Raw genomic sequence first — 22,029 nt, 5'->3', positions numbered from 1 at the left:
TAATTCATCCACCCTTGTCTGAATTTTTCAATCTATTCTATATATTCCTATGGAACACTGTCAGGGACTGTTCCACCTGAAAATTTCTGGGTCTTTGTCAAACAGTGTCCAGTTGTGGGTTCAAGATTGCCTCTCCTTTTTTCTTTTTGGAAAACTGATTTCAACACTAGAATGCCTTACTGACTCAAAAAACGATGCTGCTATTTTTATGTAGTCATGAATTTGGAGTGTGACCTCCTCTGAAATGCAGCTATTAGAGAAGATTTATTTTTTGGTGATTTTGAACAATAGTTCTATTTATTTCTTATTTCAACCAGATCTTTGAGCAAATTACAGTAGCAGCAAAGACTGAGATGGCAGATAAATTCTGTCTGATGGATGCTGTGAAAATTATCCTTCTTAGTGATCCTCCAAAATTAGTATACAGTGATTCAGGTTCTGTCAAAAGTGCTGCCATCAACAAGTCAACAGTAGTCTGAAAATAGCATGACTAGAAATAGAATGCTTTGTAGTTTCAGAAAAGAAACTTCCTTGCAAGGTGCAGGACTGTAATTTTCAGGAAGCATTTCTGGCAAAGGGGTTGCATATTAAAGACTAAGATAATGATTCTAGAGATGATTCCTGTTTTAGCATTAATTTTGATGCTAAATGCTATCAATTTCCAGAAAGTATTAGGAGAAAATATTTTTCCAGGAACTTAAATTCAACTATATATCTTTTTATTGATATATATGACATAGGAAATAAAAGGCTTTTTTTCTTTTTAGCAATTAAGTGTGTTCTTATACAGTTATTACTCCACAGGATTTGAAAGAAGGATTTTTTATATTTATATGATGCAAAAGCCCTGTTAATAGCTTTGTATTTTTCCTATCCTAGCTGTATTTCTAGAGTTTGTTAAATTGCATATCTATGAGATTCATAACTGTGTACTGCATCAGTTTATAACAACTGCAAATATAGGTAATGAAATTATTGCTTCAGGCATTTTACCTTGACCCAAATGCTAGCAAGACATACAGGGTAATCCTGGGACTCAAGCATGAATGAAAATTTTACAGTGGAAGAGGAGTAAATCTTATGTCAGTCTGCTGGCAACAAACTCCTACACTAGATTTCAACACCAGCAGTGGTATCCCACAAATGTAGATGAGGAAATCTAAAGTGTCAAAGGGTGAAAATTAGGGAGTATAAATTTCTTTTTATTGGCTGTCTATAAACCATAGTGTCCCAGATTGTGATAGATTGCACTTAAGTCAGTCAATAATTTGTTTTTTAAAGTAGCCTGGGCATTTTACTATGCATGATTTCCTACTCAAGAGCCAAAGTCTAAATATTTTCCATTTGATTTCTCTTTGCCAGTATTTTATATACAGCTGCATATTAGGGCTCATTTCCTGTTCTGTTTTCCTGAGGATAAATTATGAGTTGAAAATGGTAATAATGTTGATTGCATTGGTGGGCTACAATGTTATCCTTCTGCACACTCATGGGCCCATGCTGGATGACTACAGCAAATTCATGTATGCAATGGCACCTCTTAGAAGGTAGGTGGCTAAATCCAGTCTTTATGAAGTTAAATACTACCCATGGTAGCTCTTATGTCATGGAACACACATGTTTGGCTATGTAATCTGAGTCACAATGTAAAATCATTGTCATGCTGCAGTTAATATTTGATTTAATCACATCTTGGAGCATTAGAATAAAAGAAGTCTGGACAAAGCATTTAAACCAGACACTATAGGAAATAGAGTATGGTTTAATTTGCATTTTCTTCACAAAGGATGTTATAAGAAGTCATCATCAAGTGTGTTATGGTCTCAGGCTGCACATCATTAAGGCTTTTAGAGAATATTTGCTACAAGCTGAAGAAAATTTGCTTCCCCAGAACTAGTACATTGTCTGAAATGTTTACAAATGAAGTCTTAGCGATTGAAAAAATCAGCAGACCAACAGTTTTTTGGGTTTTTTTTGCTGTGTCTGTGCATTTATATCTTAAGTTCTTAGTGAGACTGCTGAAATCTTTGTTACAGCTGATAGTATGTAAGACCAAAATTATTACTCCAGTTCTTGTTATTGCTGTGTAAAATAATTTTTGGACAGCTGCAATTTCTACCTCATTTTCAAAACAAAGTGTTGATTCTCTTCTGTGTAGGTCAAGTGTATGACGTATGCCACAGCAGAAAATCAGGATATTCATAATGTAGTTTCAATATAATTTTTTGTATGCTCTAACATTAATAGAAAAGGATCTCAATTGAAAAATATTTTTTTTAAAGTGTAGGGTTTTTTGCACTTAAATCTAAAGATTAAATGAACAAACCCAAGTCTTTGCTTCCATTTTATTAATGGAAAGAGTATGTGTGTGACGGTATGGAGAACCAGGGGACAAGTTAGATTGAGCTTGTGCTTCTGGCGGCTTTGATTTTGTCAGTCAAGCTCCATGTCTGTTGGTATTTTCCTTCCTAAATCTCTTACCAAGGTTCTTGTTTCAGTGACATGAGCAGGAGAGTTCTAGTGTGAACTGTTTTCCATTGCCTTTAGTGACTTTTGCCAAAGCAAAGTTTTAATAAACTCGGTACAAGGTCTAGTTTGTGCCTCCTCAGGTGACAAGTTATCTTGAGAATTAGATGCTTTAGTTTCTGCTTCTTCATATTCATTGGATATGATCAAGCTTGCCACAATGGAAATACTGTTATTGCATTAAAAATCTATTTTTATTCTGTTTGTGTAGAATAAGCCACAAATGCTCTCCATTTGCAAGTAAAAAAGGATATTATTTTTCCTAAATGCTCATCTTATTATTGGACTTCAAAATGTAGGCACATTTGCAAAGAATGTAGTAGAGGTAATTAAAGCTACGTAATATAAATAATGATATTTCATAAAAGAATATATTGTATTATACTTAAATGTTCTTAGTTTATGCACCAGAAAGTAGAACATATAAATTGTGGTCTTATTTTTGTTCTCAAAGTAATATTGGTTTAACTTTTGAGCAGCCTGCTTTACTTATGCTTTTATTTTACAGGCCAGGAATACTGAAGGACCTGAAGACAATGGGCTCAATTTCCTTGTTCATATTCTTCATCACATTACTGGTTTTGGGTAGACAGGTAAGACACACACTTCTCTTCACCAGTGGACACAATGCCAGCTGTCACCTTCTCAGAGAAACACCTTTGTCCTGTTATCTCCCATACCCTTGCAAAGGAGTGTCAGGAGCATCTATAAAACTATTTTTTTTCTCGCCTTCCAATATGCCCTTAAAACTCACCAATAACTATCACTGGCATTATGCTGATAGTGTACTGTGCCTATTGCTTGTCATTCTGACCAATACTGGCTCATAGTTCCCAGCTTGTTCCCATCTGTCTGCATCCATCTGCTGTCTCCCTGGTTGCTTAATTGCAAGCTATTTTCTTCACAGTTATTACAGTTTGGTGCAGACACAGAAACAATACAGCGTGCACACAGAAGTGCACCACATGCTGAGGCCACAGTTGCAATAAAACTGTGACCCAACAGGATACTACTCTTTTTATTACCCAGTTGTGCTTTTCCAGAACAAATGTGATGTCAATGGTCTTACCCTGTAATAAAAGCTAAGGGAAGATGCAAGGGCAGTTCTTTCTCTAAATCCTCAGGCCCAGAAAGGATTCACAGCTAAAAGATGCAATTCCAGCCATTGTGCCAGAACAATGCAGTGCACAAGGCAGGGCTCTGAAATGGAAGAGGCAGTCCATGTCAGAGCTCATGAACAGCCTGAGCCTTCACAGACTGCAGCCTTGAGAAGGACTTTATCCCAGACTGTCCTTAAATCATTCATTTACATTACAATTCCTCAAAAGTTGATGACTGTAATTTAAATTGCCATGCAGGTCCTGCATGTTACTACACAAAAAATTATTGTCTGGCAGTTTCTGCAGTATTTCTTGTAGTGGTGAACATCCTTGATTTAGAAATAACATCTGCCTTGTCACCAGCAGCACGTTAGAGTTTGTTCATTTGATGGTGGTGACAGAGTGGGTCTAGAGCACAGCTACTTTTCGTCAGAAAGAAGGATAAATTCTTCATCTCATCAGTGGATAATCTTTAGTCCCTGTCAACCTGTCAGTTTCAGATGGAGACAGAGGATGCATTACCAAGAATAAAGGAGAGAAAGAACATCATCTTCAGTGGGAAAGATTTCTTTGTGGGTTCAGTCACATCAACAAGAAAGTTTGTTTTGCACACAACTACAGGTGTTCTCTGTCACACCAACTAAGAAATGAGACTTCATTTTCAGCGTTCAGGATCCTTGTCATGATAGCACTTGTAACTCTTCAGTCTTTTGCCTTTGATTTTTCTAACTTATTCTCCCTTAAAGAAGATGGAGAAAAAACTGCATTTTCAAATGCTCTCAAGCGAATTCTAAATATTACCAAAAAAATATTATTAACTAATTTTAATACATACCTGGCATAAGATCTGCCATTTTAAATTACATTTGGTGATATTAATTGGTAGCAAATGCTTGGAAAAAGAATAGGGGAGGAAATCAAACCTGCATAGAGTGACCTTTTAAGGGATGTATACCTCCTACCTTCTGCCTATTGGTATTTCTGTGGCTGTGTTTAATAGCTATTGGCTATTCTGCTTTCTGTTTCACTATCTGATCCCTTTTTAACCCATTTTATCTTCCTGGTGTTTCCAACACCAATAATGAATTTCACAGTTTGATAAAAATTCACGTGACAGTGTCTATCGTTCTTTTTTTAAACTTCCTCTTTTCTACTTTTATTGAATGGCACTTGCTGGATGCTGTTGAACCATCTTGGCAGTGTCAAAAAATTCAAATTCTTCATTACCCTTCTTCCACAGAGGGTAATGTGCAAGTAATTTCTCTGTTAGCTATTGCATTTTTGCAGATAACTGACATATTTTTTCTTCTTTTGATATCTGATTATTTTTAAAATGCTAAAGATAATTGTCACTGATGAAAAGGATGGCCTTTCTACTTCCCTTCAGCTTCCATTGTTCCCAGGATGAGTAATCAAAACGTTCATCCAAACAAAAAGTGAATTCTTTCCTTCAAGCCTAGCTGTGTGAACATGCTCACCACTGGTCATAAAGATGCCTCTCCTGAATCAAAAGCAGGAGATCAGTGCCTCTGGATCAGTGGGGATGAAGAGAGGAAGAGTTAGTATATCATTAAACATTACATGGTTTATAAGCCTACTTAATTCTTTTAGCTGCACAGCTCGCATCACCGCTGGAAGAAGCAGACCTTCCCTCACCTACTTATTCTTATCCTTTTGTCTCTTCATTTGTACTGGCCCAGCTCACTGTGTAGATGTATAGTGGATCAAAATAGGGAAATGGTCAGGATTAAAAATTAATCCTGCAGAAATGGTTGGTTTTGAGGCAGATCTATTTTCAAGATTTATGGTGTGGCCACAGCAATGCTTGTGCCAGAAGAATGGGGGTGAACAGAAAAAAGCAAGGGGAAAAAGCAGAACTGTTTGTTTTGATGGCTCTGCCAGTATAGGTGACAATTATTTCCTGACACTGAGACGAAGTGACTCATTTCATCCAGCATACAGATCCCAAGAGTTACTTAAAATGGGCTAGCAACAGGCAGGCAATATGTTGAGAATGGCAATTCTTCCATCCTTCCCAGGGGAATCCAGGTTGGTATGGGTTTGACTGTGTAAGGAGAGTTCTCACATTTAAACACTGTTGAGCACTAAATCTCTCTTATGATCTGTTTTGAATCCAGTATTGACATAGCCTGTGAATTCCTTTCTCAACAGTACCTAAAATATTTTGTGTCCCATTACTCTGTAGGCTGGCTGTATAGTTTTTCCATTACTTACACTGTTATCCACACTGAATTTCATTGGTAGTTTTACTGCTGAGGTGCTTGTGGCAGATTCCTGGAGCTGTAAAAACTGTTTCTTTGTTGTCTCTGTTCTGGTTTTTTGTAAGCTTTTATTTTGTGAGGGAATTCTTCTATTTTTGAACAAAGTAGTCTCTTCAAGAGCCTCTTCTGAAAGAATTCAACGAAAACTTATTTCAAATTTCACTGCTAGTCACATGACTATTTGCTTCTTTGTAGTAGAGAGAAGAATGTTTACAGAAAGCATGTCAGCTCATCCAATTATATCTGCATTAGCAGACATAGTTCTTTTACTTAGCATTTACTGGGGTTTTTTGGGGTTTTTTTGGTGGTTTTTTTTTTTTCTTTTTTTTTTTTTTTCACAAAGTACCTTTCTTGTTCCTGCTTCTTTTCCAAAGACTTACCTTATATCTCTACCCTTTGCCAGTTCTCTAACACTCTGTCTGTCTTGACTGATCAGGATAAGTTTTGCATCATACAAACAAACAAAAAAACCACCACAATTCAAAGTAAATTAATAAGCTAGTGCTCTTCTCTTTTTGACATATGACATTCTGACTTTTCTAATTTCAAAGCAAATTGTAGAATACATTCTGATTTTTCTTTTCTGATCTCTGAGTTCTCTTTGATCTTTTTAGGAGCAGCCTAAGTTTAATTCAGTAAATAGCAAGCTAGTAAATAAATTATGGTTTTGATACTAGCTTTTAAAGAAGAAACTTATTTTTAAAAACTTCACCTTTTCACTACAAAGTCGGTACAATGTATGGATATCTAATTTCAGCTGTCATCCATGTCACTTTTGTCAATTTGTGCCAAGAATTTTGACATCCCAGGGTGTTGTTGGATTTTATCTGCATGAATACCATTTGTAGCATTTGAATTTACCATCTATGTATGCATTTATATTTATACTAATCCAAGTTCTTGGATGTATAGATATGTAATATATATATATAAAAGACATTCTAAAAAAGTGTCTGCCATGTATTTTGTATCATGTGGACGGTTCTGAAAAAAATCCCTATTCATGACTTCAAGCTTTATAGAACTGATAATTGCCATTTAATACAGGCACAATGACAGGGCAACAATAAAATCCTATTTCTGAATTCCTGCCGGAAGCTGTTCTCAGGTTCTCTGTACCTTTGTGATTGCCTGTATAAGTATTTAAGTCTCTTCCCACTCTTCTTTTGCTTATAGTTTGCAAATATCCGTTAGTAACTTACAATTATTTAAAATATCCAGCTTGTTTGTTTATTTGACATTCAAAGTCTAGATTTCTGTGATGCAGCATGATCCATTCTAAGATGTCAAGACCCCTTTTACTTTCAGAAACATGTCCCCTTTGAGTCAGAATATCCAGAATATTTTGCAGTGTATTTAAGGTCTGCATTCTGTCCTTAATACTCTAGGTATCAGCAGAAAGAGAGTATGTTAACAGAGATTTCATGTGATGGATGTTCTCTTTCAGTTTTGTAATTAAATATTTACCTGGCCCTTATCAACCAATTCAAAGGAAACCTGAGTAAATTTCTCTCTGTGCATTTAAGTGGGGGAATAATTTTCCTCTTACTGTTTTATTCATCCTGCAAGTATTTGGCATATACAGTTTTGCTTCATCAGTTTTTTTCTTTCATTGCCTTTTAAAAGCTTGCCAAATCATTTTCATACCATCTAATTTCAACTTTCTACTCTTGTCTTTAGCTGTGGTTGCAGTAGAATACCTATGAATCATTTTGAGCTGTGCCCCTGTCCAGTCAGAAGGACTACTCTCATTTTTTTTGTCAGTGCTTACTGACTGCTAATACCAGTAGCAAGATTTCCATCATAATCCTATTCTCCTGGTTAATAACATAGTCTTCATTAAGATTGCCTGATAGTATTAAGCCTTTAAGACTATGTTGAAATAGCTCTTGATTTTTATCAGGTCAAATGAAACAGACCTGAGGAGGCTTTACTGTGGAAATAATGACATAGAATTCATGACAACACCTTGACAATATTGAAAGGAAGTGGAGAGAGCTCCACAAAAGTGCAGTTTTATTAATTTTCCACCACCTTTCTAGTGAAATTGAATCTCCAAACATAATGATACTCCAAGGATGTTGCGTATTTTCATATAGTTCCAGGTATTGTTGTGGTTACTGGAAAGCTACTGTGAAAACTCTGGGACAAAAAGAAAAGCAGGATAAAGTATTAAAGAAAGGAGTGTAAAACCAACCAAACAACAACAACAACAACAACAACAACAACAAAGCAACTAACAAAACCAAAACTCAACTGAGTTGGCCCAACTGGCTGGGCTATTTTTGATAGTCTGATCATGATTTGATATACTGAATGTATATTATATCAATAGGCTGTTTTCTTTTTGCCAGGCTGGTGGCATGGTGTAAGTTCAAGTTAGTAAAAGTTAGGGTCTTCCTGAAATGCCCATTATTGTAAGTTAAATTCTCCACTTACAAAATAATATTAAGTTGCAAAACTGTAAATTATTTCCATTACAGAGTTTGATTTCTGAAAATATTTTTTACTCAAGTTTAAGAGTAGATAAATAAATCTTCCATTGTTTAAGGAACCTTGTAACTTTTCTTATTTTCTCCTGGGCCTTTTTGTTAGATTTGATAAAATGTATGTCAGAAAGTGTATGCTTGGGGTTTGACTTCTGTGGGACCTGGAATTATATTTGAGTAGCCAAATTAATAGCATTGTAGGAGTTGTGTACTGTGCTTATTTTGTCTCTTAAACCTGTACTCCAGCAGGACAATATGCCTATTGTTTCTTTACTTCTGTGTCCTCTTGTAACAGAATGAATATTACTGTAGGTTAGACTTCCTGTGGAAGAACAAGTTCAAAAAAGAGCGGGAGGAGATTGAAACCATGGAGAACCTAAATCGGGTGCTTCTGGAAAATGTGCTTCCAGCCCACGTAGCTGAACACTTCTTGGCAAGAAACCTGAAGAATGAGGTCAGCTGTCTCTGTATATCCTCTGCTCTGCAAGAAAGCTGTGTACCCTGGAAATACCACTTAATGCTGTTTTGAACAGTAGGTCCTTACAGCGAAAATATAAATTTACAGACACTTTCATTTCCCCTTTCCGTCCTCTAAGGTTTGCTTTACAGCACTGAATGCACCATAATACCCTGAAATAAAAAGGTGAAATTTTCCTAAGTGGCAATTCACTTTGCCTATTGAAGGATGATAAAAATAGATGAGGAGGAGGAAAAACAGAATGGCTGAATCAACATGGGTTTAATTTTAAATCATATGCATTCAGATACTTTTTCCTCCATTATCAGAATGGAGTTGCAACCAGGTTCTGAATTTTCTTTAGTTCAGTGGAGAGCTTGTTTATTGCAGTGAAAATTAACCTTTTCACTGAAACAGTGGCTATGTTAATTCTGGAAAGATGTTCTGAACACTGGATTACCTGTTTATTCACTGCTTAATGGACCTAATCCAAGCACCAGAAAAGTTGTGCAAAAGATCCATCTTTATTTTTCTGGAAATTAGATCTGCTCCTAATATTCCTTTACAGCAATAATAAAGCCAAAAAAAAAAAAAATCAATTTAGAGAGAGTAACAACTATAAAGATCTTAAATGTAAGATTTTTAATTACTTTTGCTTGCCAAATAATTGTTTCAAAACTGACAAAAGAGGGCAGGGGGCAGATTTAGGGATTCATTTTTGATCTCCTGAGCCAAAAAGGACAACACCTTCCCTTTCACTTGTCAGGACCGCATTTTGCTACTTTAGTATTCCCTGCAAATATTCATTTGGTAGCTAACAAAAATTCCTTTGGGGTTCCTTTGAATGCAGTGAAGATTTTGGCTGGAAGCCAGGTTGACTCAGATCCAGTTCTCAGTTAAGGCATTAAACACAGCAAACCATCAGGAGATTACTTTCTTGATTATGTGCTACTCCACCTCCTCTCCCCAGCAGAGCAACACCATCTGCTTACCTTTGTATCAGGTACCAGATTTATCTTGTCACCCCTTAAGATTCTTAGGTTGGAATGAGTTTACTTAATTTAATGAAGCACAGAAATTGTAAAGTCCTGAGCTCCCCAACTCGTCAGGTGAAGTAAAAATGATTTGACATTATTTTAATGACATCCATTGGAAAAAAAAAAAATTGAACTCAAGTTATTCCTTGTTTTGTTTCTTTCAATAGTTTTCAAGGGAAGGCCCTTTCAAATCTCTGGAAGTATTCAGGAATATAAGTCTCTGTCATATCTTTAGATTTGTTTCAGTGTCAGCAAGGTTCTGTATGCAGATACAGACATTAGGGCAGATTACGCCTTTGTTTTCTCCGTGTGGATACATAAGTCAACAAAATAGACATTGAAATTTGTCCACATCTTCCTTAGCTGCAAACATTCAAGTTAGTATAGTTTTATCTTTTCTGTTCAAAACAGATTCTGAAATTAAGAAAATGGATGAATATTCTATTTCAAAATACTGCTTCCCTTGGTATTTTATGCATGCAGCTGTATATGGAGAAAAGGGGGGGAAAAGTGTGCTGCTGAAAAGCAGGCAGAAGAAATGAAAAGGGAAAAAGTGAGTGAATGAATGCTAACTGGAAACAGTTGGACTGTAGTTTCAAATGACCAACAAAGGTCTTTTTATAACAAAATATATGTATTGACTAATGTTAATACACCAAAAGCAAGGGTCCTTCAGAGTAAGGTTTGTTTGCTTTACCACAACCTCCAGAGCTGGGTTCTGCTTATAATCTGCATGCTGGATACAAGACAGGTTATTTTCCAATTGAAAGACAGGCTCAAATCTAAAATGTAAAGGAGAAAACAGGGCCAGGATTAAATATATCTGCACCTGGCTTTTGCAGCTTTCTCCTTAATGCTTTTATCCTTCAGATTCCCTATTAGTAAAAAGTGCATGGGAGCTTTTGTGCTGCAAGCTAACTGGCAAGCCCATCACTGAGCAAGAGGATTCATGCTTTATTGGCTACAGGATGGAGCTAGCACCTTACTTAGAGCAAAAATTCTGCCCCAGAGAAGCTCACTGCCATACCCTTCCAAGGGATAGAATTTGACTGGTTTGCCTTCTCTGTCCCAGGAAGATTTTCAGGCACTGGAGATGAGGGGACAGTAACAGGTGCATACTTGCAGAATTTCAGATGTTATTAAAGAGGAAAAAGAAAATGATTGAATGTAAAATACAGGATGATTTTATTTTTGTTAAAATAAGAAAAGCTGTTCCTTCCTAGAATAGTATTTTCTGACTACACATTTTGGAGACTACTGTTTCAAGAGAAGAATTCTCAGGAAAATTAGGGCACTCAATTGTAACATTCTTTATTATTATGATCAAAATAAACTAGATGGGGATGACTCCTTGAAATTCTCTAAAATTTATTGTGATAGTCACAATTACTACTTATCTGGTTATAAACAGTGCCACTTGTTTTTTCCATGATGGTGCTATGTTGTTTAGCATTGATATGGAATGGATATTGCTAGTCTTAGACAGGAAGAAGGACAAATGGGTCACTATAATTGAAATGAAGTTACAGGGGAGATGACCTGAGGAAACAGTAAAGCTGAGTTAACCACAGAATGTAGTCTCTGTACCTTGTTAAGGAAATACTCCCGTCTGACCATCCAGGAGCCACTCTGACAGTCACACCTGCCACACCTGAGCTGGGACCAAATCCCCTTCACAGTGGGCAGCTCCAGTGAGCCAATAGGTTCCCTACTTGACTCTCCACACACCACACTCTCACAGTCAGACCAGATTTCCTTACTGGCCTGACCCTTACGTTTCCCACAGCAGAGTCTCTGAAATCTGGATTTAATAATGGTACGACAAGAGAATAACAGCTGGAACGATGAATCAATATATTTCCATCCCTACAGTACACAGTTGTGGTGAAGCTTCCACGATGCTATGGGTATAAAATCCTTAGAAAATACAGGAGGCACAAAAATCTAGTAATAAATGATTTATCTCCTCCAGCTGCTCATGTTCCTTCCTGTCCATCATTATTTCCATGTTTGCTCAGAAACTTCCCTCACATCTGTGATGGGATGAAGCAGTCAGCAGTTTTGCCATAGTTCTGTTATTTTTCAGTTATACATCAGCAATAAAGATCTACTATGTCTGTGCACATCTGTGTACAGGCACACCACATTCTTCCAAAAGGACACACTGACTGTCAAATTGCAAAACCCAAGCTTTACTAAGTAAAAAGGGAAATAATATCTTATGCTTCTTGAACTCACAGAATGAATCCTTTTCATGTGAGTATTGAAATCCCTTTTCACTCAATAATTTGAAGGTAGTTTTACATTAAAGTAGATAACAGCCTTGTTTACTGCTGTGTCTACCTTTGTGTATAGATGCTATTTCTTTTTTAAGTGTTAGTTTAATAAATTTTCTTTCTTTCTTTCTATCTTTTTTGGGGGCATGTGAATTTGTCCTGAAAGAAGAGCGTCTAATGTTCAAGGGCAGTGGAGAGGAAAGTGAAGGGGGTAGTAGGTGATGATCATTTTTAGCACCAGAATCTTTCTGTAGAGATGCTCTCATTTCAGTGGTCACAGAAGGCAGTGCAGACTGCCATAAGTAAGTTTCAGTTCAGGTGACTGATTTCTTTTTGGTCCAGCTCCTTAATATGCAAAAGAAAGGAAAATTATTTTGTCCTCTTAGGCATATTGTCATTTTAGGTTAGGAACTATCAATCGGGTCATTTTGTATTATGCATTTGCAATACATTGAGTTTGTGATCTTGGTTCAGTTTTTTCAGTTAGTACAATAGCAAACAGCTAATCATAAATTGGATATTGTTTTACAAAATACATTTTCAGCCATGCAAGCCAGACTAAATTCTCTTCAAAAGAAGTCTCAGAGATGGGCTCTATATAATAAATTAGTGAACATTTTATTTTCACAGAGTTAATGTTCTGGAAGAAAAAAAAAATCATTACAATATTTTCAGCTTTATATGTTAACTCTCTTTTATGAACAGGTTTATATGTTGTTTAAAATTAATAAATGCAGCTAAATGCAAAAAATATCCAACCTCCATCTTTAGGCATTCCAACCACTGCAGCACCTCTGTTTATAGATACTGGATACTGCATGTTAATAAGGAAACTTATTTACAGCTGGGTATGTTATTTTTTTTTCTTTATACTGTTTTCTTTTGGACAGGATCTGTATCACCAGTCATATGACTGCGTCTGTGTCATGTTTGCCTCTGTTCCGGATTTCAAGGAATTTTACACAGAATCTGATGTAAATAAGGAAGGGTTGGAATGTCTCAGGCTGCTAAATGAGATCATTGCGGACTTTGATGATGTATGTACCTACAACAGTGATGGTTTCAATCTTGCTAACTCATAATATGCAACACACAGAAAACATACTTGAGGGGGAGAGTGGAAGACCTGTCAGAAAATACTTACAGGGACTATTAAAGGAAAAAGAGATTTATGTGAGATAAATCAGATACTGATCTGACATCATATTCAATTGCTTTTGATTTGCTATAATCCTATGTTGTTGAGAATCTTTTTTTTTTTTTTTTTTTTTTTTGCCCTTTAACTGCAGCTCTTGAGACAATTATATTACATGCTATGGATTAACCACAGGTTCTAAATATTAATGTCTAAAATCAGGTATAACTTTGTTTTATACCCGATCTGCACTGATTATTTGATACACAAGCAAATCAAAGCATTGTAAAAGTTGCAATTTTCCATTCTCTAATGTTCAAAACAAACTGGGATATATGAACTAAAATCTTTGGATTTTAGTCCTATTTACATGAACTATTCCACTGGCATGGAATAGATGCTTACTTTCAGAAAGCTGCATAAAGCTTAAGTGTTGGCTGGCATGGTGATCCAGTTCCAATATCACATGAGCAAAATCTACTGACTTTTAAAAGTTGTACATAAAATAAGACGGAATTTATTCTCACAACTATAGATTTCATCCCTTTATAGTAAAAAGGTATTTTAGAAGACAGAAATTCCCTTTCCTTGGAGTTCTGTAACCATTGTTTTATTCATCCTTAGGTCTTTCATCCTGTATATATTTCTGAAACCATTTGAGGTCCATACAGAAACTGTTCTAAGACTTTATTCTCTGATTGGTGCTAGAGTAATAGGGCTGCTGATCTGAATAATGAATGACTGTCCTTTTTTTGCAGTTATTGTCAAAGCCAAAGTTCAGTGGAGTTGAAAAGATAAAGACCATTGGAAGCACTTACATGGCAGCAACAGGACTGAGTGCTACACCCAACCAAGAACAGAGTCAGGTACATGAAAACATACTTCTGCTTAATAAAAAGCATATTCAAATGAAAGCAAAAAATTTGTTCATGAATCTGCAGGTTATGTATAATAATGTGACCTAGTTTTTTCTGATTAGCATAGATTGTATTGTACTGGACAAATATATACTTTAGTAGTCTTCATGAATTTTTTTTCATATTGCAGTTTGAAAATGCCACCTCTGTATTTGCTAAAACAGGCCTTCTATACTAAATACAGTACAGCACTTTATTCCTATGTGCTGCATCAGGACTGGATTTATGGAGCATACGAAAGATTGCAAGAATTAAAGTTTTACATTGTGACTTGGGAGAGATTATTTGCCTTACTAACTATACACTTATAAAACCCTCAGACTCAGCATTAAGAATATGTTCATTGCTAGTTTACTTAATATGGTAGGATTAAGAACTGCAGTCAGTGGAAATCCAGATCAGAGAAGCAATTCATAACTTATTAAAAAACCTTGCTTTTGCCATGATCTTTAGAGTACTACAGGTTAGTGACAGAGAGACGGCAATTATGAATCAACACAGTCTCTGCTAAGGATTCATGTGCTCTTGCCAAACTCATGTTCCTTCTAAACACAAGCAATTATACATGAACTATAGACCCTAAGGATCCTGAGGACAAAGAATTATTTTAAATTAACTCTGACATTTAATGCAGGGAGGTGAAGGGGATGAAGAAAATGTAGAACTGCAGTCCGGAGATGGAAGACATAGCTCTCAATCACAACTAAATCTGCTGTATGCAGAGGAAGAAATTCATCATTTGAGTTATTTCCACAATCAGGAGATCCACAGTTTACCATTCCTTTGATGATTTAGTTCACATTCTCAAAAGAAATCCACCAGAACTCAGCAGCCTTCATTCCAGATTCCCAAAGATGTACAGATCCTGCAGTACCTAGTGTGGCAGTGACTGACTGCTAGACATACTGCTGGGAACCACCCCCAGCTTAAAACAAGCATCCAACAAGACTAAGTGCCTAAGTAAGGGGTCTGAATATATCAGCTGAACAGGAAACCATCTGTTTTAGCTAGGAGTGAACTCCAAAGGAAACAGGCTTCATTTATCTAAACAGCTGCTCCGGCAAGCACCACTACTGTCCCACCCTAGGCTGATGCACGCACTCCATGAATCATCTCTGAAGCTGTCATCTGTCCATCTCTTCTGTCCCTTTATCTCAAGAAATAGGGAAGATATAGTAATTTCTCATAGAGATCAATGAGTCCATATCTTATAAAATCCGTCACTTGTAATCCTACCTTGGGCTGTGGGACACCAAAATCAATTTTCTCAGCTTGAAAGGACTCAAAATAGCACTTAAAATAAGGTTACTTTGTTATGTATGAGGAGAGATTAAGTCTACAGCCTTGATAAGTGGTATAAGCTCTGTAAATAAAAGTGCAGAGTGGGGTTGCCCTCTTCCTCTTGTGTTAAATGTTCTCAGATGTACTTGTTTATCTGCAAGATGAGATCAGTGGAAGAATTCTTAAAATTGTGAATTTCACTGGACCTTAAGCATTTATAAGGGTGCTGAGCTGTGCAGCAGTGAAAGAATCTCTGTGGGGCTGTCCACAAGCATATTTATTATAAAAAGGAATACAATAGAAGCAGACACTTAGAGAAAATGAATTAACAAATTCTAGGCACACATAGATATTGAGTGCCTCTGGGATTAGACAGCAGCTAATCAGTCACTTGACAATCAAAATATTAGATTAGGTATGGTTTGGAGCTATCACCTCTAGACTGCCTGGTTGTACACAAGTGAAACGCATCCCATCTCTCAGCCATTGTTTGATCTAACCGATGCTGGACCTTCTACATTACTTCCACATTACTTCTGTGCAGTTGCCTGCTGACACTAGGACATCCCTAAGGGCTTCAGTGTCTTCAAGTGTTCAGCATATTTTGGTTGTATTCTCACAGCAACCAAGGCTCACAAGAGATTTTACACTGTTTGTTTGTCTTTTGAATTCAGGAGCCTGAACGACAGTATATGCATATAGGAACCATGGTGGAGTTTGCATTTGCCTTGGTGGCAAAACTGGATGTCATAAACAAGCATTCATTCAATGACTTCAAGTTACGAGTAGGTGAGTATTACAAGATTCTTAGGAGAGCATCATGGACAAGGGGGAGAATTCAGTGTGAAGTACCAGCTGATAAAGTAGTAGTAGAACTGACCAAAAGGGCCATGAGAGTAAACAGCATCATCTTTACCCTGTTAAAAAGCAGCCTATGTTGTATTGCAATCACCTCCCTAGAGTATTTCAAGGCTAGACTTGGAAAAGGGCAGTATTCCTATTTAAAGAAGGGCTGAAAAAAAAAAAAAATGGCGCTGAATGGTTTTATGGTAACTGTAAAAATTATTGTAGAGGTTATAAGTCATACATTTTTGGAAGTTTATAAATACAAAAAGAATACAGAAGAAAACTCTAGACTTTTCAGTGCAAAATTATATAAATGGTTTTTCAGAGGATAAGAGCTATAATGGGTAAGTGAGGCTGGAGTTTGAAATATTTTACATGTACTAAATTCAAGCAAGCACACAAAAATGCACTCTTTCCTTTGAACTGTTACACAAGGGAGAGCATTTGCCTTTGTTATTCATGTAAGAGTAAAGATGACTAGTTATCTATCTTGGAAAGAGGTATCCCTTATGTTTCAGTTTCTAATTGCTTCTTTTTGTGCATCCTGGTATTTTTAAAAACGGATAGCTGCAGTAAGTAGTAGAAAGAATGATAAAATAAATTAATTCAGAGCTGGTCAAGAACCATATGTTCCAAAATGTTTATTTCCTGATAGCAGTACACAGCAGTTTCACAATGCAATATGTAACGTGGAAAGTGTGAAATGAAAACAGTAAACAAATACTGAATACCCATAAATTCTTTAAATGTGTCAGAAGTCTTTGATTTCCAACAGTTATTCTCCTGTCTTGTCTTACTGTACCGCTTGTTTTCCTCTCGGCTCCCCTCGTCTATTTCACAGTGCCACCCACTGGCAAAACTTGCTGTCTTCTGACTTGAAACGAGCTTCTTAGTGCATTCCTTTGTCAGTATGTTTCGTATTCCTTGCTAGGGCTAAAAATGACAGCAAATTAGAAGTATGCTTCCTTCTCAGAGAGTTACAGAACTTGATGGCTCTGGCCACAGCTGACGTTGCACATACCATCAGCTTCAGTACAGACAGAGAGCTGTTGAGTGCCAGGGCTACATCTGCAAACTGCTTAAAGCAGTGCTGGTCTTTTCAAGTGAGGACCATGAAGCAAAGCAAAACACTTACTTTGGATTTTTAATAATCTTTCTAAAGACTACAGAGAACTTAGACTCCTTTGCTTCATGAAATGAAGAAATGTTGTAACTCTAAAAAGAAACACAGGCCCCAATGTGGTATTTGTGCCACCATAATGCAACATAGGCACCACTGAGATCTTCATTTTCACATGACTTCTCTGCTTCCCAACACCTGATAATGAAAGATTCTGATATCCATACTAATTATAGCCACAGAAACATTTTAGAACTACTTCTGACCTAGTCCCCCTGTAAGGATTTGTACCCAACTGTCCTTTGTAAAAGCCTTGCTCGGCCAGGATCTAAGTTTGAATTTTTTGCAACTCATTAGAGGTTTCATCTTTCATAATCTTCTGAGAGTGCCTGAAATGCTAGTGTGACTTAGATGGTACACACTACTCTGATCTTGGCAAAAAAGGGGAGGAAAGCATCTAGATGACATTTTAGGCATTCCTCCCCTTCTACAAGTCAAGATGCTTGATTTATGAGACAAGCTCAGATATGCTTTTGCAGCAAGTTTTGCACAGGTATTGCTTTCTTTCAGAAGAGAGGCTGGTGTGTTATTTTCCATATAACTTCATAGTTGGAACATTTGTCTGTGTTGTAGGTGACTTAATTTGGTTCCTGGTTTTGGGTGAGGCTAGGCCATGAGCCAGGCTGTAGGATACTTCAGAATGAGATATTCTCTGTCATTCCTGCTGAACAGTATTGCATTTCATGGAATGATTAATTATTGCTTTGGATATGAGAGAAAGAGATAGATATATCACCCTCTGTTAGAGCATTCACCTGTAGTGAGAGTACTACTCTTCCAGCCGCCCCAAAAACATTCATGTGCATCACGCAGAAATGATGGAACACCAGCAGGAAGGACATAGAGCAGCATATCCCACAATGCTTGGGTGGCCAGAACACATCCCTAAGATATACTGGTAGAAGTTTCCTCAAAGGAGGAGGGATCTGAAGGTGATTCCTGAGCCCCTGAGATATTTCTCAAGCCATCAACAGCAGTGGTTCAGGAAGGAAGTAAAAAAATAAAAGTCCCTTCCTGCCCATTGTATTTTGTAGGAAAGTCCTACTGCACTTCCCCAGTTCCTGGACTATGGCCACACATATCTCTTCAATATTCCCTGCTAACCAGACTGGGCTACTCAGCAGATGCCTTTTGTGGATTCCAGTCTTAGTTGCCTAGTGTTTTCTGCAAGTTGTATGTTATGAAGTAAAAAAACCCATCCATGGTTCTGTTGCTAATGCCAAGTCCAAGTCCATTTGTGCATTGAACCCTGAGCACTTAGAAAAATATATATTTATTATGTTTAATGATTTACATGTTCTATGGGGTTGGTGGTTGGAGACAGGGACAACACACACACCTCCAAGCTCCCTGCAACAGCCTCTTTTATTGTTGACAGTATTCTTATATAGGGAGTTTAAGACTCCTCAGTCTAGACAGCTATTGGTCTGATCCTCCCACAGCCCAGCTCCTGACCAGGGCCCGGTTTACAGAACCAAACGGAATTTCTTATTTATCAGTACAAACTAGCTTGTACAGTACCATATATCAGGTTCCATTTGTTATCTTGTACTGTTTGCATCTTTTCCCAATTTAACTTCTACAGTCACGTTTTCCAGGATTTCCAAGTGGGCTGATAGACTTGTTGCTAGCCTCCGCTGACATGTTACATAGTAGATGAGCCAGCTCTGAGATCCATGTCCATCCTACAATCACATTTTCATTTGACTGCACAGATATATATCCCTAATGATGGTTTTTATAAAGGAACTAACAGAAATCAGTTATGATCCATTGAGATAATTTTATAAATTAAATAACTCACTTGGTTCAGAGTTTATTTCTCACCAGGCCTAACTTAACTCTCCTGCTCATTGTTATGTACAGTTACAATTATAGTACATTTGATGCTGGTTATCAGTAATACTATGGATTTTACCTCCTGGTTTCTTTCCTTCCTAGCAAAGTAAAAGTCATTCCATTTACAGACATAATATAGGTTACAAACTGACTGCAAGACAAAAAATGCCCAGAGTCTAAGGAGGGACTGTATTGTTCTACCATATTGTTCTACTCCATGCTTAATCAAATTATTTGAATACATATATTTATATTGCAGATCTTTAGGACAATTCTATGGTCAATCCAGCCTTCAGAACAAGACTTCAAATTCTTTCAGTTCATTCGCTTTAGTTTATTCTACATTTAAGAAGCAAAGAATACTATAAAAGTAACTTGACTGGGCCATCAACCATTGCAGAGGGGAGGCCCTTTTCACTACAAGAAGAAATTAAAAGAAATTCTTGTATATCTGTTTTCTCAGAAGCTGCTGCTCACCCACAGTGTGGTTTCATGCTACATAATAAAGGCAGCAGCAGGTTATTATTAGGATGCCAGTGGTTGAAAATAGCAAGTTACTCAGGATGGAAGGGAGCTGTAAAAGTAAAATTAGATTAACTGACTTTTGGCATTTTTATAACTAATATTCTCCTAACATAAATGGTTGATAAAACCATGATGAATTACTGTTTGCTGCTGTACTCACTATCCAGCAATAAATACTGTGTTCATTGACTTGCTATATGCCAGATGCACTGTATGTCCTTGTTTGGTGGTCTTCACAGAATCACAGAATCAGTTAAGTTTGAAAAGACCTCTGAGATCATCAAGTCTGACCTATGACTGAACATCCCCATATCAGCTAGACCATGGCATCAAATGCTACATCCAGTCTTTTCTTTAACACCTCTAGGGACAATAACTCCACTATCTCCTTGAGCAGCCCATTCCAATGTCTAGTCACACTTGAATGTGAAGCAGTTCCTCCTAATGATCACCTAAATCTCCCCTGGCACAGCTTGAGACTGTTATCTTATACTGTCATTGGTTGCCTGAGAGAAGAGACCAACCCCCACCTACCTACAGCCTCTTTTCAGATAGTTGTAGGGAGCAATAAGGTTTCCCTTGAACCCTCTTTTCTCAAGGCTAAACAACCCCAGCTACTTCAGAGGCTCCTCACAGGACTTGTACTACAGGGCCTTCACCAGCTTTGTTGCATTTCTCTTCATTGCTAATGTTAAGTTCTGATGCTTTCCAGGTATAAACCATGGGCCTGTAATAGCTGGAGTAATTGGAGCTCAAAAACCACAATATGATATATGGGGCAATACAGTAAATGTGGCCAGCAGGATGGACAGCACTGGTGTCTTAGATAAAATACAGGTAAGCCTTGATTTTATGCTAGTGGGCTTTTACCTAAAATAGCTTAAAGTTTGGTTCACAGACAGTTATGTGAGTAACTGGCAACAGCAGCTCTGAAAGGTGATGCTACCATTATCTTACTATCACTTCATTTACACAGCCTTAGTAGTTGTAGAATGATGGGGAAGCTTGGGTGTACTCAAGTGAAAATAAGCACCTGAAGATGACGAAAGTACTATGTGAGGAAGTGTATTGTCCCTAGTTCCATTTATCTATCTACAAGCTCTCTGCTGGCAACCCTGGGTACAGATGTGGTTATACCAAATTTGATACTTGATGTAAGTGATTAGAATGAGCATCCAGCAACAGACTGCTTTAAAGCTTAGGTGTTCAGACCTCACCTGAGACCCTTAAAGGCTTTATGAGTATTACAGCAAACCCCTTAAAGGTGAAGAGAACATTATTTTCTCTTCACACTCTGGAAGAAGATTCTGCTCTACTTTGTTATCAACACTGGCTGTATTACTGTATTGTTGCAGGTTACAGAGGAGACAAACAACGTCCTGCAAACGCTGGGGTACATGAGCACCTGCAGAGGAATAATAAATGTAAAAGGAAAAGGAGAACTGAAGACATACTTTGTACATACAGAAATGACAAGATCCCTTTCACAAGGGAACATGGCATCTTGAAGATGCTTGTATGTGTCATCAATACCATATTTTCAGGAAAGTATCACGCACTTTTTAACTACATTTTGGCCCTTAACATGCGTGCTATTTTCTGGTATGTGGCACTTATTTTAATATGGCTGCAGAATAGTCCCATGAGCCATCATTTTGCACCTTGATATTTCTATGTTCAAGGACAGTTGTGATGTACGCTATAGGACTGGAAGATTGTACTGCTACTTGCACTGTTATTCAAATACAGGAAAAGAAGGAATAGGAATCAAAAGGAGGTAGTGCATCCTGAAAGGACTAAAGGGAAATGTTAGTGACAAAAGCAGGGAAAAAAGGCAATAAAGCTAGGGGTGCATACTATTTCCTGATGCATGGTGTTTTCTGGAAAATACAGTCGCTCCCCAATAGCATTCACTAATCTGGTATTAAAGTATACAGTATTGTAAATAAGTTTACTCTGTCCACACATGATTTGGATGTGATCACCAGTTGCATCTCATAGCCAGGGACACGTTGGGTGGTTTGCTGGCATTCTTTCTGAAGAGAGAACTAATAATTCTGGAATAGTTTTGTACAAACGTGTCAAATGTTTTGAAGCTATTGTCTTTTGTAAGGTTAATTCATTAAAAGTTTATATGTA

General features: G+C 37.1%; 1 protein-coding gene across 2 annotated transcripts in view; it reads left to right on the top strand.

Moving 5' to 3' along the window:
* Window positions 1-22,029, top strand: part of ADCY2 (adenylate cyclase 2) — a 203,942-nt gene extending 181,913 nt beyond the window's left edge. For both annotated transcript variants that reach the window (XM_021546893.4, XM_085571707.1), the window contains 8 exons: window positions 1,363-1,547; window positions 3,035-3,119; window positions 8,693-8,851; window positions 13,058-13,204; window positions 14,061-14,168; window positions 16,175-16,289; window positions 20,603-20,727; window positions 21,246-22,029. In XM_021546893.4, the coding sequence (XP_021402568.3) occupies window positions 1,363-1,547; window positions 3,035-3,119; window positions 8,693-8,851; window positions 13,058-13,204; window positions 14,061-14,168; window positions 16,175-16,289; window positions 20,603-20,727; window positions 21,246-21,398 (1,077 nt within the window). In that variant the 3' untranslated portion in view covers window positions 21,399-22,029. The remainder of the gene's footprint in view (window positions 1-1,362; window positions 1,548-3,034; window positions 3,120-8,692; window positions 8,852-13,057; window positions 13,205-14,060; window positions 14,169-16,174; window positions 16,290-20,602; window positions 20,728-21,245) is intronic.

Source organism: Lonchura striata, chromosome 2 (assembly GCF_050655825.1).
Source record: "Lonchura striata isolate lonStrDom1 chromosome 2, ASM5065582v1, whole genome shotgun sequence".
Classification (NCBI taxonomy): domain Eukaryota; kingdom Metazoa; phylum Chordata; class Aves; order Passeriformes; family Estrildidae; genus Lonchura; species Lonchura striata.
The sequence above is the reverse complement of the archived record's forward strand: the minus strand, read 5'-3'. Positions and strand labels throughout refer to the sequence as shown.